The sequence below is a fragment of the Amphiura filiformis genome, chromosome 13 (assembly GCF_039555335.1).
Source record: "Amphiura filiformis chromosome 13, Afil_fr2py, whole genome shotgun sequence".
Lineage (NCBI taxonomy): Eukaryota > Metazoa > Echinodermata > Ophiuroidea > Amphilepidida > Amphiuridae > Amphiura > Amphiura filiformis.
In genome coordinates this window covers 58,187,124-58,202,279 of record NC_092640.1, presented here as the reverse complement: position 1 = coordinate 58,202,279, position 15,156 = coordinate 58,187,124, and the positions used below count along the sequence as shown (strand labels likewise).

The window sequence follows — 15,156 nt, the reverse complement described above, 5'->3', positions numbered from 1 at the left end:
CATATATGCCTAAGTTGTATCAAGAGTCATTTCTCGTGGATTTTTTGACTGAAAATTACGATTGTAACGTTTCAGATTTTTTTAATGCTTGTTTATTATATTTTGTATTCAGGACTAAAATAATATTAATATTATTATATTTAGGGGGGTCTTTTTTATAGGTCATTACTCTTTTGTATGTGTAATTGAATAAAAAATCAAAAACGTTATTGTTTTGTTTTGTTTCCTTCATTTGTGCTTTGTCTTGCATCGAAAGGGCCAATATCAACACCTTGTTTGTAAGAAGTATTGTGTGGGGAAAGATGATTCTTGCATTTTATTTTTATTTTTATCTTAACAAACAAAAAGCAAATTTCTCAGTCAAAGTCTTGAAACGGTCATGGGTATGCATGCAAAAATATTGCAACAGTACTCAGTAGAACATAAAACACAACCACGCATGGGAATTGGGGAAGCAAATACCGGTACTTTAAAACGAATTATTCCGAATTATATCAACGCAATAAAATTGCAATACTTTAGTACAGTATGTATTTGAACAGCAATGCCCGGGCAGCAATGAAGCTGGCCATAGGCGCGGCTAGGCGTATCATACCATACATTGCAGTTCAAATGCATCGGATCATGATTGTGGCCTAGTCGAGCCTAGCATGCATGCCAGTCGGTCTGCTGACTCGCCGTGGCACAAAAATACCTCCAATTATGCACAAAACAATCCATGATGTCAAATTATCACATCCAAAGTGTCGCCATGAACGTCAGCGTCAACTTCTCCAGCCAAAGTTTTTGCATTAATAATCAGGTTTCATGTAATCATGAAATTAAACCTTGTTTGAGGTGTATTCCCATTGCCACAGCATAACGGTTTTCCAACTTGTCTTCAACGATAAAGCTGCTGATCACACCGAAGGCATTGAGGTGGTGTGGCTGCTGATGAGCGCTGAGGTTACAACCTATAATTAAAGACAGAATTAAAAAAGACTAGTTTGCGTCTGACGTCATGACAAAGGCGCGCCGTGATTGGTTGCTGACCTGCGCAGTATGGCATTTTTGGTCTGGTTTACAGGACGGCATACGCAAGCTAGTCTTTTTTAACTCGGTCTTCAATTATACAACATATGAGTTTGAAAATATTCTAATGCATAATTCATTAACTTGATAGACCCACGCCATTGGCGCCACGTGCTAGGCGTTTCTAGAATCCCTATAGAATAAGATTAATTTTAATGCTAATTTATTGCACATGCTGAGGAAGCGTGATTACCTTTTCTAACATTCGGAAATGGCGATAGGCGAATTTATGTATGGCGCAAAGAGGTGGGGATATATATTGGGCTCTCGATATTGGGCGGAAATTAGAGTACTTGTCAGAATATAAATTTGTACAATCGGCCTACATGCCGCGCAATGTGCGGCATTTTAGGTGTAAATTTCAAAGCATACTACCTCCTGCGGAGGCAGAACAAGCTATTACAACTCAGCGATGATTGCTTTTTTAAAGACTATTCTTGTTAATTTTTTGTCGCGTGAAGTGAGGTGCTCCTATAGAATAGGAGGAATTTCCTTTATACTACAATAACAACAATGGCGACTTACATGGGACAATTTAGGCTTATAAAAGCAGTGCAATTAAGCTGTGCATTCGGATCATCAGGGCCTAGATTGTCTCATTTAATAACTAAAACTAATAAAACATACCATTTTCTCGCTCGTGGATATGTTCGAGGCGTCAGGAGAACACCGGTAAAGGTGTTTAAACATGACGAATTATCGGATGCACGTAATGTACAAAATGCACGTGAATCGATATCACAGCAGCCAACGCATGATCATGATGATTACAGAAGTCCACGTCCAGATGTCATTAAACTGCACTCTTTCAAAAGTTTCTCTGAGACGGAAGAACGAGGTGTTCAGAGCTCAAGACAACCTAAACTTAATAAGGTTGGCACAAGACTAGATACAGAAAAGCATACAACCCCAGATAGCAGTAAAACTATACCGCGAGATGTTGATGATGATGATGATACTGATAGTATTGCCACTAACACCAGCTCACAGAGGATCAAGTATGAGAAAGCTTATGCAGATGATAAACGTCTGGGGTAGGTCTACATTTCCTGATGAATTTCTGGAAATTTAGATGGAAAATCTGCATCACTTCAAGTTCAACATGCATGTTAGTTTTTTACTGTAGACTCCAATGATATGCAATAATCATGATAATACAATACATGTATAACAGTTGGATACGCGATATTGGCTGTGTGGTAAGCAAGTACGAAACAAGTCCACATGAATTCAGAGTTCAGAGTATGGTAAAAACGTAATCAAGTGTGTGATATAATTTTACATGTGTTACAGAATACAGTGTTGTTTGAAAGACAAAGGTACAGTGTTTATGTGATCATAGAGAAATGCCATGAAAATAATCCATATATGGGGTTACAAGTCAACTCTCATTACATACTGATCGCCCCTCGTAACTTTTAGGAACTTAAATTGTTTGTTTATTTGTTTGTTTCCAAACAGGAAGATCATGACTCTTCTCAAATCACGTAAAACACGGCAAAAAACTGGAAAGCTGATCTTGGAAGGAAGACGACTTCTGGAAGATGCCCTGCAGTCTGGTGCAGAAGCTGAAATGATCTTCTTCAGTAGATTGGAGATTCTCCAAGAATTACCGCTTCATTTGACTGATGCCCAGCTTATCAAGGTGCCATTCAGAGAAATCGGTGCTTGGTCTGACCTAGTTACACCCTATGGCGTTATAGGTAAGGCCAAAAAAATCCCCTGTGGAAGACAGCGTTGGTTGTTTGCATTAGGCACTTGAAACTTGATGTCGAGTTTAGCGTCCCTTTTTTTCCAGCTCATAATGAGGGAACTATTTCATTATTCATTATTTTCAAGGTTTCATTATACGCGGCCTTTTACTAACGCTTATGCACTTTTGTTCATTCTATTTGGGTCCCAAATGTCACGAATACACAAAACGTTTATAAAAGTATAATTATCTTGTTTTTTGTTTAAATCAAGTTTTAAAACAAACTCAATGTATTCCAAAGTATATCAGTCTTCTTCACTCCAATTTGTACTAACCTCTCTGTATACATTTGAGGATAGGGGGAAAATGCTTCTAGTCTACCCTGGTATCCCAAAGGTATAGTTGAAATAATTGGATAGAGCAAAGGTCACAAATCTGTATATTTTTAATGATCAAATATTTAGATGAATTCTTCCACTAGTTGTCAAGGTTTTCTATAGTTTTTGAAGGGGTTTAAAAATTTTGCACAACAACTTTTCTTTCTGGTTTAGTAGTAATTTGCACAATAATGAATTATTTTCAGATTTCACATCTCAAACGCGGCACAAAATTCATAACTCGGACGCTAAACTCAGAATCAAGTTTCAAGTGCCTTATGGCTGACTGTAGGAATGCATTGTTAAACATGATCTGCAAAATATCAGGGACTGTCTTTTGGAATTTGCAGGAGAGTATTAAATAGCTCTACTGGAGCTCAAGGAGAGCTGTTTAGAGCACTAACAAAAGAATGTAAGGAGAGAATGGCCAACTAAGGAGAGCTAAAAATCACTCCCCTTTATCAGATTTAAGGAGAGCAGTAGCTCAGATTGCACTCGCTCTCCTCAAAAGGCAGTCCCTGAAATATCCCCCATCTGTTCACTGCAGGTACACCAGTTTGTTCAGGGTCACTCAGCATTACCAAAACTAGGGTAAACAAGTTTTTTGATATTACACGTGCCTTGACATTTTTGTGTTCAATTTATGTGGCAATATAATGTAAGTAAAAATGTTTTGGGTCGGCTCAAGAAATAGGGTCAGTTGGTCTCAGGGTTGTTTATTTTGATGGTCTTGATGGAAACTGAAAGTCATCGGACCTTTCTGATTGTTGATTGTTCAGTAGATTTTCATGGGTTGTTTTTCTTGTTGTTTTAACATTTCTAGAATGTGGTAGAACAATGCATGATAGTTGTTGAAGAGATTGGAAATAAATACTTTTTAATCATGAGCTATTATATTTGAGAAATATTATTAAAGAAATGTTCCAAAATCTGTTTTGTGCTTGTTGAATCGTCTTTCAAAACAAAGTCAAAGAGCTGTAAAATGTGCTTCTGGTGTCCCCACAAGGAGAGCCCTTCCAAGAGTAGGTCTATAATTCACTCTCACAAATTTGAAATCACTGTTGCTCCTAGTAAAAGATGGAGGCTGAAATTATATGCAAAAAAATTGTTTGGTTGCCTTTCCGAGACACAAATTGGAGGGTCGTTGGGTTTTTTCAAGGGCTCTTCCTCGATTTCCCCTCCATTTCGAAAAGGCTAGTATTGACAAATGCTTGATCATTTTATGGTAAAAATTGTGTGTTTATGGACTGGATTTAAATGGAAATACTTCTTGTTTTTAATCAAATATGCATTTAATAAATAAAATGAGTGAGAAACAAACATAAAATGTCCTTGATACTGTCCAAATTTACGATTTAAAAAAATGACTCAAGATACCGGTATCTAATTTTTTGGGTAACAGTCTCTGAGGGGAACCAAATATTTTTTTTTGCCTTATGCACTTGCTCTACATGTAACTCTCAGTCTAGAGCGAGGACGCTCAACACACTTTCAAATTCAATTGCCAACCTTTTCACCTCCACTCGTCATTTGATCAGATTTTTTAGAATAGTTTGTAAGCTAGTTGAAAAGCATCATTTTGCATACGATTCAAAAAAACATTTTTCATATTCAAATTGAAAAAAGTATTTGCCATAAAATATGCTACTAAAAAATGTTCTGTCTGATTTGTCCATAGGTATCTTTAAGCAGCCCAAGTATTCCTACCCTAAAGTGACACCAGATGAAGACCCTGCATCAAGTCTCCCGCTCACGTTGATATGCGACAACATCCGTGATCCTGGCAACATGGGCACTATTCTTAGATCAGCTGTTGCAGCACACTGTGACAAGATCCTAATCACCAAAGGTAGGTGTAGTGGTATTGCCCAACACTAGCTTCCCATCATGCACTGTGTTGCAATTTGGCAACTAATATGTTATAATATTTATCAGAAATATAACATCAATAAGCTCGACCATCTCAAGTTGTTTTACCATCTCAGTTGCTTAGTAGGTTTGGCGACTTTTATGTGACTTGAGCAAATTGGGGCCCTAGCCTTTATTGTCTCTGGCAGAGATAAACTCTCATTACTCTGATTGTTGCATCTGACGTCACCTGTCACTCTCAGGTAGGTCAAGACCTGGTTTTGCAGGTCTCGATCTTGGCTATCAAGGTCTCGGTCTTAGACCTCAAAAGTATCGGTCTCTAACATCTTTAAGATTGAGACCTGTCGAGACCTGTCGAGACCTGAAGAAAAAAATATGATTTTCTGTTGTTCATTACAAATTCTTACCCAAAATTTCAATGAATGTTGAAACAATCACTCATATACGGTATGTAAATCATTGAAATTTTTAGCCAAACTTGAATGGTACCGTACTGCCAATCTTTTATTTTTTGACTGCATATTAAATTAAAATGGCTTGAATTATTAGTGAGTAATCAAGATTAGAATTGACAAATAATATATAAAATGGCTTAGTAAGTTTGTTTTTTTAAACCCAAAACAAACAAAAAATCCTGTGATCCATTGACCCTCTGGATGTTAGGGTCATGAGATGAATGAAAAGGATTTTTATATTCAATTATTCATGCAAGAAGCACCTTGGCGTTATTATTGAATCATAAGTGATCCATGTTCCAATATCAGTTCATGATTAACCTCCTGTGGGCACCTAACACAAATAACCATACGGAAAGACCCCTGTTTTTTAACCACATGACTTCGAAAGACCCTGAATTTCACCAAAAGAGCATAGTGAAAGACCCCTGACATTTCAGCTCTAAAAGACCCATAAATTGCTCATTGCTCACATCAGATTTTAAAATTTGTGCAAGCTTTTAGCATGTTTATAAGACATTCATAACCTCATTAATATACGCGAAGCCTGCGATCCAATCAAAAGTAATTGATTGCCTGACCGCGCAATGAGTGCGCGGTCATTAAAAACTCACAATGACTCCGGACGCGCAACAATGACTTCTGCGCGCGCGTGCGTTATAAGCTAAGCGTTATGTCTTAACGCACACGCCTACGCAATGCCGTCACGCTTCTGTGATTGGTAACTCTTGTTGTCAGCGCGAATGTTATATTCGCCTGGTCGATTTTTTGTTGGGTAGGTTACAACAATAATTAAAACTGGTTATATTTAACAGCGTTTTATGGCATAAAATAACATAAAATGCCATTTTGATTTGTTCACAATAAGATACGACGGTAATGAATGACAATAATAACTTTGCACCATCTATTTTGAGGTTATTGTGTGAAATTGTCGGGTTTTGTTTTGGGCCCCGGTATTTTTCCGAGGGAGCGGCAGCCCAAAACAAAACCCTCCGATTTCACACAATGACCTCAAAATAGATGGTGCGCAGTTATTATTGTCTAAATATTTGTCAGCATATACTTCAGTTCTGGTCTCTCTCCACTTTCCACAATTCTCAGCTTCATAACATGTAATTTTTGATTCCCTTCTTTGCCACAAATCCATACCAAAATGAACATTTACATGTTGTGTCCTCAGTCCTGTGAGTTTTAACCTATTACCAGCATGACTACCAAGATATTGCCAGCAATACCTCAGTGGATATGGATAAGCCAATACATTTCTGAAATTGAATTGAAAAATAAGATATTTTTTATCAAGAATTTATTTTGTTCACTTCCCACATACAGGATGTGTTGATATCTGGGAGTCCAAAGTCTTACGTGCCGGGGCTGGAGCCCACTTCCACGCACCAGTTCTAAACAATCTAACCTGGAAAGACATCACCAATTTCATCGACCAATCAGAAACCACTTTCCATATAGCCGACAACAACATCAGTAAAGCCAGCACCGTGGAAATCTTTGACACTCGGGATGAATCAACTGATATAACTCTAAATGATTCAAGTACTCCTCACAGACTGGACACTAAAGTGTATTATGACATTGACTGGAAACGACCAAGTGCTTTAATAATAGGCGGGGAGACCCACGGTATAAGTTCAGAAGCATTAGGACTATGTGATGATACCTATGGCTACAGGGTTTATATACCCATGAGTCAATGCGTAGAGAGTTTGAATAATGCTATGTCTGCTAGTATAATATTATTTGAAGCACAGAGACAAATGTTGGAAGGTAAAAAGAATAGTGTTTCATCTTGACAAGCCATGCATGGACTGGGGGACCATGCAAGTAACGAATAATAGGGAAGGGTAAAGCCTGGGGGCACTCAACTTAAATTTTGGTAGGGTGTTCGGCGACAAACTTCGGGAACTAAGAACTGATTTGAGGGCAAAATAGGGGCTTGATGGACTAAAACTTTTTGTGAGTCTTGGTGAACCAAAATTGGGCCAAATGATAGACTGTAGCTAAAAAATCCATTTGTCGGCGTTTGAGGCTCAAAGAACTGGAGCATGATCCAATTGGAAATGCCCGCCGCACATACCCGTACAACCATTACATGTGAGTGCTCCCAGTGAAGCTCATCTTGGCAACAAGGGGAATGAACTATAATAATCAATGGGGTTAGCCTGGGTTTAATCAATATGTGCTGTCCGAAAGACCGTATATTTTTCATATCCCCTCCCTGACACTCTTTGTGTCTTCACTGTGACTGCCTTTTTCAAAATTCCTACTGCTTTACCAAAGAAATCTTGTAAGTGTCATTAGGATATTTTCAACTTCCTTTGTAGCGCTGTAATTTTAGCATCTGCTCCCCAAGACGCCCATTTGTAGGATTTTGAAAGTTGCACTTGCACATACATTTGTACGCATTCATATTGGAGACTTGGAGTGCCTCCAGCCTCAGAGGTGTTAGCTGCTGCTGTGACGTAATAGACCACAAACCAAATGGGTCGTTTTGTAGGGGGTTATGACTATATGTCTGTAATCATGTTACCTGTGTTTGATATCAAAATTGTACCAAATAAAAAGTGAGAAAATCAAATAATTTTTATGATAATTATGATGTTTTTATTTTAAAATGACATTACATCTTGTACAATTCAAACATGTTACACCAACACAATGATCCACAGAATTAAATTCTGGTTTGTTTTCATTTATGGTTTCAATTAGGGCTCAATCGCCGCATAAACATTTTCCCTCAAAAATGTAAGTGTATCCCTTAAGGGATCTGGAATGAGCGTTTCGACAGTATTTTTTGTGGTACATCAGAGCACATCAGCCATATCGAATTGCATTCGGAATACGCAGAATGTCTTTCTGATATCAAATAATTTTTTGAAATTCACGATATAATACGAATTTTATGACAAATTATTAAATTTGATATTTTTCACATTTTTGATATATAAGTTCTCAAAGTAAATTGTATAAATCTAATGATATATTCTTAAAGTGTATGTAGCTGGGAGGAAAAGCTGACGATCAATTGAAAATTTTGACCTTTCATATTGAAGATATGGATTTTTTCCCCAAAAGACCTAAATTTTTTTGGTGTTTTGGGAAAAAAACTCATATCTTCAATACAAAAGATCGCCGGCTTTTCACCCCACCTACATACACTTGATTTATAAAGTTTACTTGAGTACTGTTAAATATCAAAATATCAATTTTAATGATTTGCCATAAAATGTGTATTAAATTGCAATTTCAAAAATGAAAATTATTTGATATCAGAAGGACATTTGTCGATTCAGAATGCAATTGATATGTCTGATGTGCTCTAATGTCCCACAATAAATACTGTCCAAACGTTCATACCCCATCCCTTAACAAATACATGTAATACTTCAATACCCATTTTTGAGATTTTGGTATATTTAGAAGAAAGCTTGCATTTTCCTTATTAACCCAGTTAATACCTGAGATATGTTTGTTAAACTGTGTGAACAAAAATGTGGTAATGGGACCTCGTTATGCACATAATTTGCTTCCGATTTATATAAAAACCACTGGAGCAATACGACTCAAAATTTGAAAATTGATTGTTTTAATGGTGGGCCTCCAATCCATATAAGATTGAAAACATTATCTGACCATACGCCTTTAATGAGTATATCGACTTTGTCAGTGCTAGAAGTGGGCAAGTGTAACAGCTGCCCTGTGAACATAAATTTACCAGGGTTGTCGATTTTTTTGATTAAAAAAAATTGATTTATTTGATTTAAATCGGATTTTTTTTTTTTTTTTAATTGCAAGAACTGCTATATCCCATGATAAAGTTAAAAGAGACCAGTGGCATGCTAGACATATGCACAATCCTATCATGTATTTACAAAAAGTCAAAATGCATTTTCAGATGTGAAAATTTCACAGAAAAAATTTGGTAAAATCATGGGAAAAAACCTGTTGAATTCTGCACCTTGAAAATGATTTTTTTAGCAATAGATAAAATGACATCATAGAGGTACAGTGGAAACTCATTATAACGAAGTTGTCAGGGACAGAGAAATTAGTTCTTTATATCCAAATTTCGTTATATCAGGGTTGTAAAAACAATAAATAACAAAAGAATTTTGTATCTTGCTTCTGGAAAAATACTTCTTTATAACAGGGTTTTCCTCATATCCGATTTCGTTATTATAATGAGGTTTTACTGTATTTAATTGTACCCGAAAGGTGTAGAAGCATTACAAATGAAGTAAAACAATCAATTCAAGGAAGAAATTAACTTAAATTTATCAAAAATGGTAAAAATTAAAAAAAAAAATCATTTGATTTAAATCGCGATTTAAATTGATTTAAATCGCGCCAACCCTGAAATTTACACACAGTATAGTGTACTCATCTACACATGGCAGCTATTGCACTTGCCCACTTCTGGGACTGAGCAGTCGGTATATGTGAATATTCCAAACATTTCTGCTTTGTACCCAGGAATTTCGCACAAGGGCTAATCCCAAAGGGATATTCGGGGGGACAAATCAAATGTTTAGTTAGTTTTCCACAATATATATCTTTAAAAAAACCGATGCGATGCAAAGTCAAAACATGATTAAACGTTCATAACCATCACTTTCAAATAACCAATACAAAAGTATTTTCTTCTCTAGTAAAAATATTATAAATCTATAACAACCTATTATCACTTCCTGAAATAATCAACAACATCAGCAATCTATTGTGCACTGGGGAAATGCAGATTTTACAGATCCTAGTTTGATCAGCTCATAATCGGCTAAGTTGTTACCACTACACCGAAAAGTAGTCCCACCTAAGAGTGAATTAGTTGACCTGCTTGGCCTACATTTTGCTTGTTACAGAAAGTAGGTATAAGTATAGGACTTAATTTGTGGTAGTTCTTTCAAGATGTCACAAGAAAATTCTTGAAATAAAAATATATTGATATTAATCCATGATGTCACAAGGCCTGCCAATTATGAGCTGATCAAACTAGTTGAAATGCTGACTGGCAAGTTGTTAACTGGACAAATAGAAATGTTTGTGGCATGTTAAGATCGTTCTGGCAGGAAATTTTGGAATTTTATTTTCACTATATAAGTAATAACAAGTATACATTTTTAGGAATTCAAATTTGAAATGTATCATCAGAATTTGGGGGAAAATGGAATTCTTGAGAAAGATTAAAAAAACGTGACCAAAGTTTGAGTTGAAACATCCAAGTTTTTAAGACCTTTTTCAATAATTCATAAGTTTCCAAATTTTGAGCTTAGTTGAATTCCTTTAATAATTTCTTTCTATAGAAAAATTATTTAATTTGTGTACATCGTGGAGCATACTCTTTACGTGGCTGTGTGTAGTAAGCTGTTATACACAGATAACCTCGCTAATATGGATGCGTAGAGTAGCGATGTACGCTCGTGTATTAACATGTTCCACGATGTAAACAAATTAAATAATTTTTCAATAATAATATACACTTTCATTATTAAGTTATTGCGAAAATAAAGTTTCAAAATTTCCTGCAAGATGCGATCCTGTAGTGTATGCAGCCGTACGAAAACTACTTTTAAAGTACCCTTGGCTGTACATGACCCAAAACAACTTGCTGAAAGCACACTTTCAAAGAGAAAAACTAACTATTTTCATTTTTATCATAACTAGTATTAACACCATAATATAAATAAAAATCATTATGTACAATATACAAACTATAATACAAGAAATGTACAAAATAAGTATCAAACTATTATACAACTTTCTTACAGATGTACATAATATATAAACTTGAGGCACAAACAAAATGTTTTGTGGGTAATGTAGCCATCCCTTACTAAGCCAAATGTTGACAAATGACAGAAAAGTTTTACTACCCTAATATTATTTGACATTTCAAAACAAAGTTCTTTTTACATCTAACACCCCTATGTGGGAAATTAGGTCATGATGTCTTCCATAAGGGGGTGTATGGATTTTAACTGGAATAGCCCAATGTATGAATTAAGTATCTAGGAACAGAGAAATAGCACATTTAGTTTTCCTGACTTAAGAGGCCGGTCGACTGCATATCCGTCAGTACACGCTTTTCAATACGGAATAAATGCTAACCTCATCGTGACATCATCCAAGCAGCAAAGTTCATTTCCCATTGAAAAAGCTTGTATTGACAGATATGCAGTTTACCGTTCTGTAATGATTGCCCTATTCCCTTTTTTTACCTATTTTTTCACTTCGTGAGCAACAAACACAAAGCTAGCAGAATATTGGGTTATTTCAGTTGACATCCATACACCCCCTGAGAAAGACATGTGCACTCTTAATCTCCCACACAGGGTTCACAGGGGTGGATAGATTTCAACTGAAATAGCCATTGTGATTCCCAAAAAGCAAAATACTACATGTACTACTATAGTAGAATTCCATCTACAAGCATAGATGCCTCTAAACAAAAGGCAATCACCCTCCTCAAAAGCATTTTGACTATTTTTGCATTTTTCTCAAAAAATAATAATGCACTGGTAACAAAAGTTGTGTATATTTAGGGGCAAGGAATCCAGTTACCACACTGGAATTTCAGTGACTCAAGACAAGTGGTATGTTATTTATGATAAGAAAAGAGGTATCGCTAGAATGTACCTCATTTCTTAACATATAATGAACCATTTGTCTTGAATCATTGAAATTTCAGTTAAGTATGTAATTGGATTCCTTGCCCCTATAATATACATTACTTTTGTTACAGTGTGTAGTACCGCCTTAAAGCAACTATATTACTGATAAAGGCGGATGTACAAACATACCTATTATTATATGACCAATTGATCTATTGTAATGTTTTAATGGAAGGTGTTGCCCTTTGTCTCTTTCATCAAAAACCTCATTTAGAGGCATATGCTTGCAGATGGAATACTATGGTCATCTCACAATAAATAGGGTGACAGATCTTTCAGAATTGCTGCAGCTAATTATGGAACAATCTACCAGCTTATTTCAGATTTTCACCAACTCAATCTTCAAAACATATTTCAAGACATTTTGTACAATGAAGCTTAAAATATTATTGGACACATTAAAACTATTTTTGCTATGTTTATTATGTTGAATTGTTTTTAATTTAAGTATACATGTTTTATGTAGAGGTTAAATGTAAACACTAGCTCATGGTATCTTTGTGCCAAAAAATCTTCAAAAACATTATAGTCAAAAGGTACCTTGGCGATGGTGTACCTGTGCAGGCAGCCCAAATAGGAATCTTGCAGTGAATGTATCGGTTTCCTATTAATACTCTCAGTCAGACTGCTCATACTCCTTTCCAACTAAAACAAACCAACTGGCAACATGCTCAGGTTCAATGTTTCTGATTGACCAATTTTACCCCAGTATTTTGCTGGGGTTGCAAACGCATTCAAAAGCTAATGACAGCTCAGAACAGCACGCCTGACGCATGCAAGCAAATGTCTGGATTATGCAGACTGCAGAGTATGTATACTGAGATGTTGTATTTGGTACAAATAATTAATTTCTTGCTCAATAAATCATAATAGCCATGCAACCAATCAGCAGGTACCCAGCAAACACAAAAATGTTCTTAAAACATTTATTCAAATGTTGCAATATCATTTAAAGGCCCATTCAGTGATTTGCTCATCTGGACGGTCGTAAAAATCATCAAAATTCAGATTTTGGTAACTATGTCATTGTCATACATTTGTTCATGTGCTAACACATAGCCTGCTAGTTAGTAGCTCATCCGAAATCAGTCATTTTACATGAATCTGTAATTTATATACTGACAGTATATAAATTAGCTACATGTATTTCAATTGGGCTTCAACTTTGTCAATAATGCAATTTCCTTGTTTTTCTACCCACATTTTTCATTTCAGAAATACCTTAGAACAATTTCAATGACCTATCCTTCACTTTTAAGGGATTTATACACAATTTTATTTTTATATACTTTTGGTGGGATCACTGAATGGGACTTTAAATGTCGGGTATTTAAAATCTATGGTTATATAAAGATCATGAATACATTTTTAAAACATTGTAAAATATTTTGAGCAAACAGGTTTGCAATGCAAAATATTTCGTCAACAGTTGCATTACATTAAAAAAATGTTTTATGAATGTAATTAAAACGTTATTATACCCTTTATAGTAACCTGACATTTACACCTTTTCTGTAAAACATTGTGTTTGCTGGGTAGTAAACATGGAATTAAGATTCTTACAAATCTAGATAGGTGTATCTTTGTGAGAACGATACATGTAAACATGTACAGGGTAGGTTTGTGTCACTCTTGCTTTCACATCATGAAGCATTACAAATTATATGCCTATTCTACCATACAAGCAGCGATTAGTGCCAAATGACCCGCAAAACATGAATACCCCCAAAAAAATTTTCTTTCATGCATAAAAAAAACAGGGTAGTCCCTATTCTGTTTACCTACTTCTGTGCTCTACTCCAAGAAATTTAGTCATCTTGTGACGTGTCCCCAATACGTGACTGGTTGTGTTGCCTTGGAAATGGTGTCATGACTTTTTTTGGTGATTTAGCCACGGGAGAAAATTCGGCTAAGTCCGCTAAAACTTCATCAAGATGTGCTTCTAGCTCTTCATTATCAACTGCAGTTGAAGCTTTTTTCTTCCTAGGACCTCCACGCTTGTTACGACCATGAGTTTTCGCCTTCCCTGGCCTTGGATGCCAAGGTTTCTCTGGGAAATTCTGTGTTCTGTGATAGCGTCTTTTGCTTACTAATATGGGAGTACCCGAGAATTTACGAACGGGACTCTCAAATATGGTTTCCAGCAAGTCATTTGTTACTCCATTGGGGTCACTGACCGTTTTACCTCGCGAAAGGTACAACTGTTCAACCTCCTCATCGGTTGCTACGCGACCTTTTCTTTTCTTGCCTCTCTTCGGCTTCTCTTCCGGTGTTTGACATTGAATTTTTGTGACAGATTTTCTTCTTTGCGTTCTTTTTGGGGATGAATCGGTATCAGTAGTATTACTGCTCTCATCCAAACTAGCTATATTGCTGATATCAAGGTTTGTTAATTCAATATAGTTGACTTTAGGCTTTGAAGCAATGCGTCGTGATTTGCGGCCATCATCCTCGTGCAGCTCTGCTACACTTTCTGACTGATCCTGAGTTGATACTTGTTTAGAAGTGCTCTTCCTCCTGTTTGATGTCTGCTTTTGTTTCACAACTTTTTCAACAGAAGAATTTGATAGCGTAGATGAACTTGCAAAATCATCATTTGAAAGGTCATCAATAAGTTCATGAGTTCCAGAGCTTCCATACACCCCTGTATCATCTCTATTTGATATGGACTCTCCAACTCCATCTATCTCTTCCATGTGTACATCTTCAAGGGCATGTCCACCAGATGCTGCCCTCTGGGAAGCTTTCTTTGCATTACTTTGTGGTATATTTGCTTGGTTATCATGCACTTCTACTTCCCCAAAGTCTTCTTCAAGAAGATCAACCTCCATTATACTACCATTATGCATAACTGTTCTGTCTGATGTGACATCGTTGCAACCATCATGTTCTTGAATATCCAAGGCATCATCAGTTTGCTGGTCTTCCAATTTACTGTCCAACTGAACAGGTTGAAAAGATTTTGAAGATCTCCGCCTCCTCTTTTTGACTTTCTTAGCTTTCCC

The 15,156-nt window shown here is 36.2% G+C and overlaps 1 protein-coding gene across 1 annotated transcript; it reads left to right on the top strand.

Annotated features, from left to right (window-relative positions):
* Positions 1 to 1,566: 1,566 nt before the first annotated feature.
* Positions 1,567 to 8,068, top strand: LOC140168575 (rRNA methyltransferase 3, mitochondrial-like). Its single transcript, XM_072191976.1, has 4 exons — positions 1,567 to 2,105; positions 2,533 to 2,774; positions 4,820 to 4,990; positions 6,801 to 8,068. Exons 1-4 carry the CDS (start codon positions 1,585 to 1,587, stop codon positions 7,274 to 7,276), a joined length of 1,410 nt encoding a protein of 469 aa, XP_072048077.1. The 5' UTR covers positions 1,567 to 1,584; the 3' UTR covers positions 7,277 to 8,068.
* Positions 8,069 to 15,156: the final 7,088 nt, after the last annotated feature.

What these genes read in the sequence shown, in the direction of transcription:
- LOC140168575 (XM_072191976.1), top strand. Translation starts at nt 1,585, where the DNA reads ATGGCGACTTACATGGGACAATTTAGGCTTATAAAAGCAGTGCAATTA. An exon ending in GCAGATGATAAACGTCTGGG is followed by an intron (nt 2,106 to 2,532) that starts GTAGGTCTACAT and finishes GTTTCCAAACAG; the next exon opens with GAAGATCATGACTCTTCTCA. An exon ending in TACACCCTATGGCGTTATAG is followed by an intron (nt 2,775 to 4,819) that starts GTAAGGCCAAAA and finishes ATTTGTCCATAG; the next exon opens with GTATCTTTAAGCAGCCCAAG.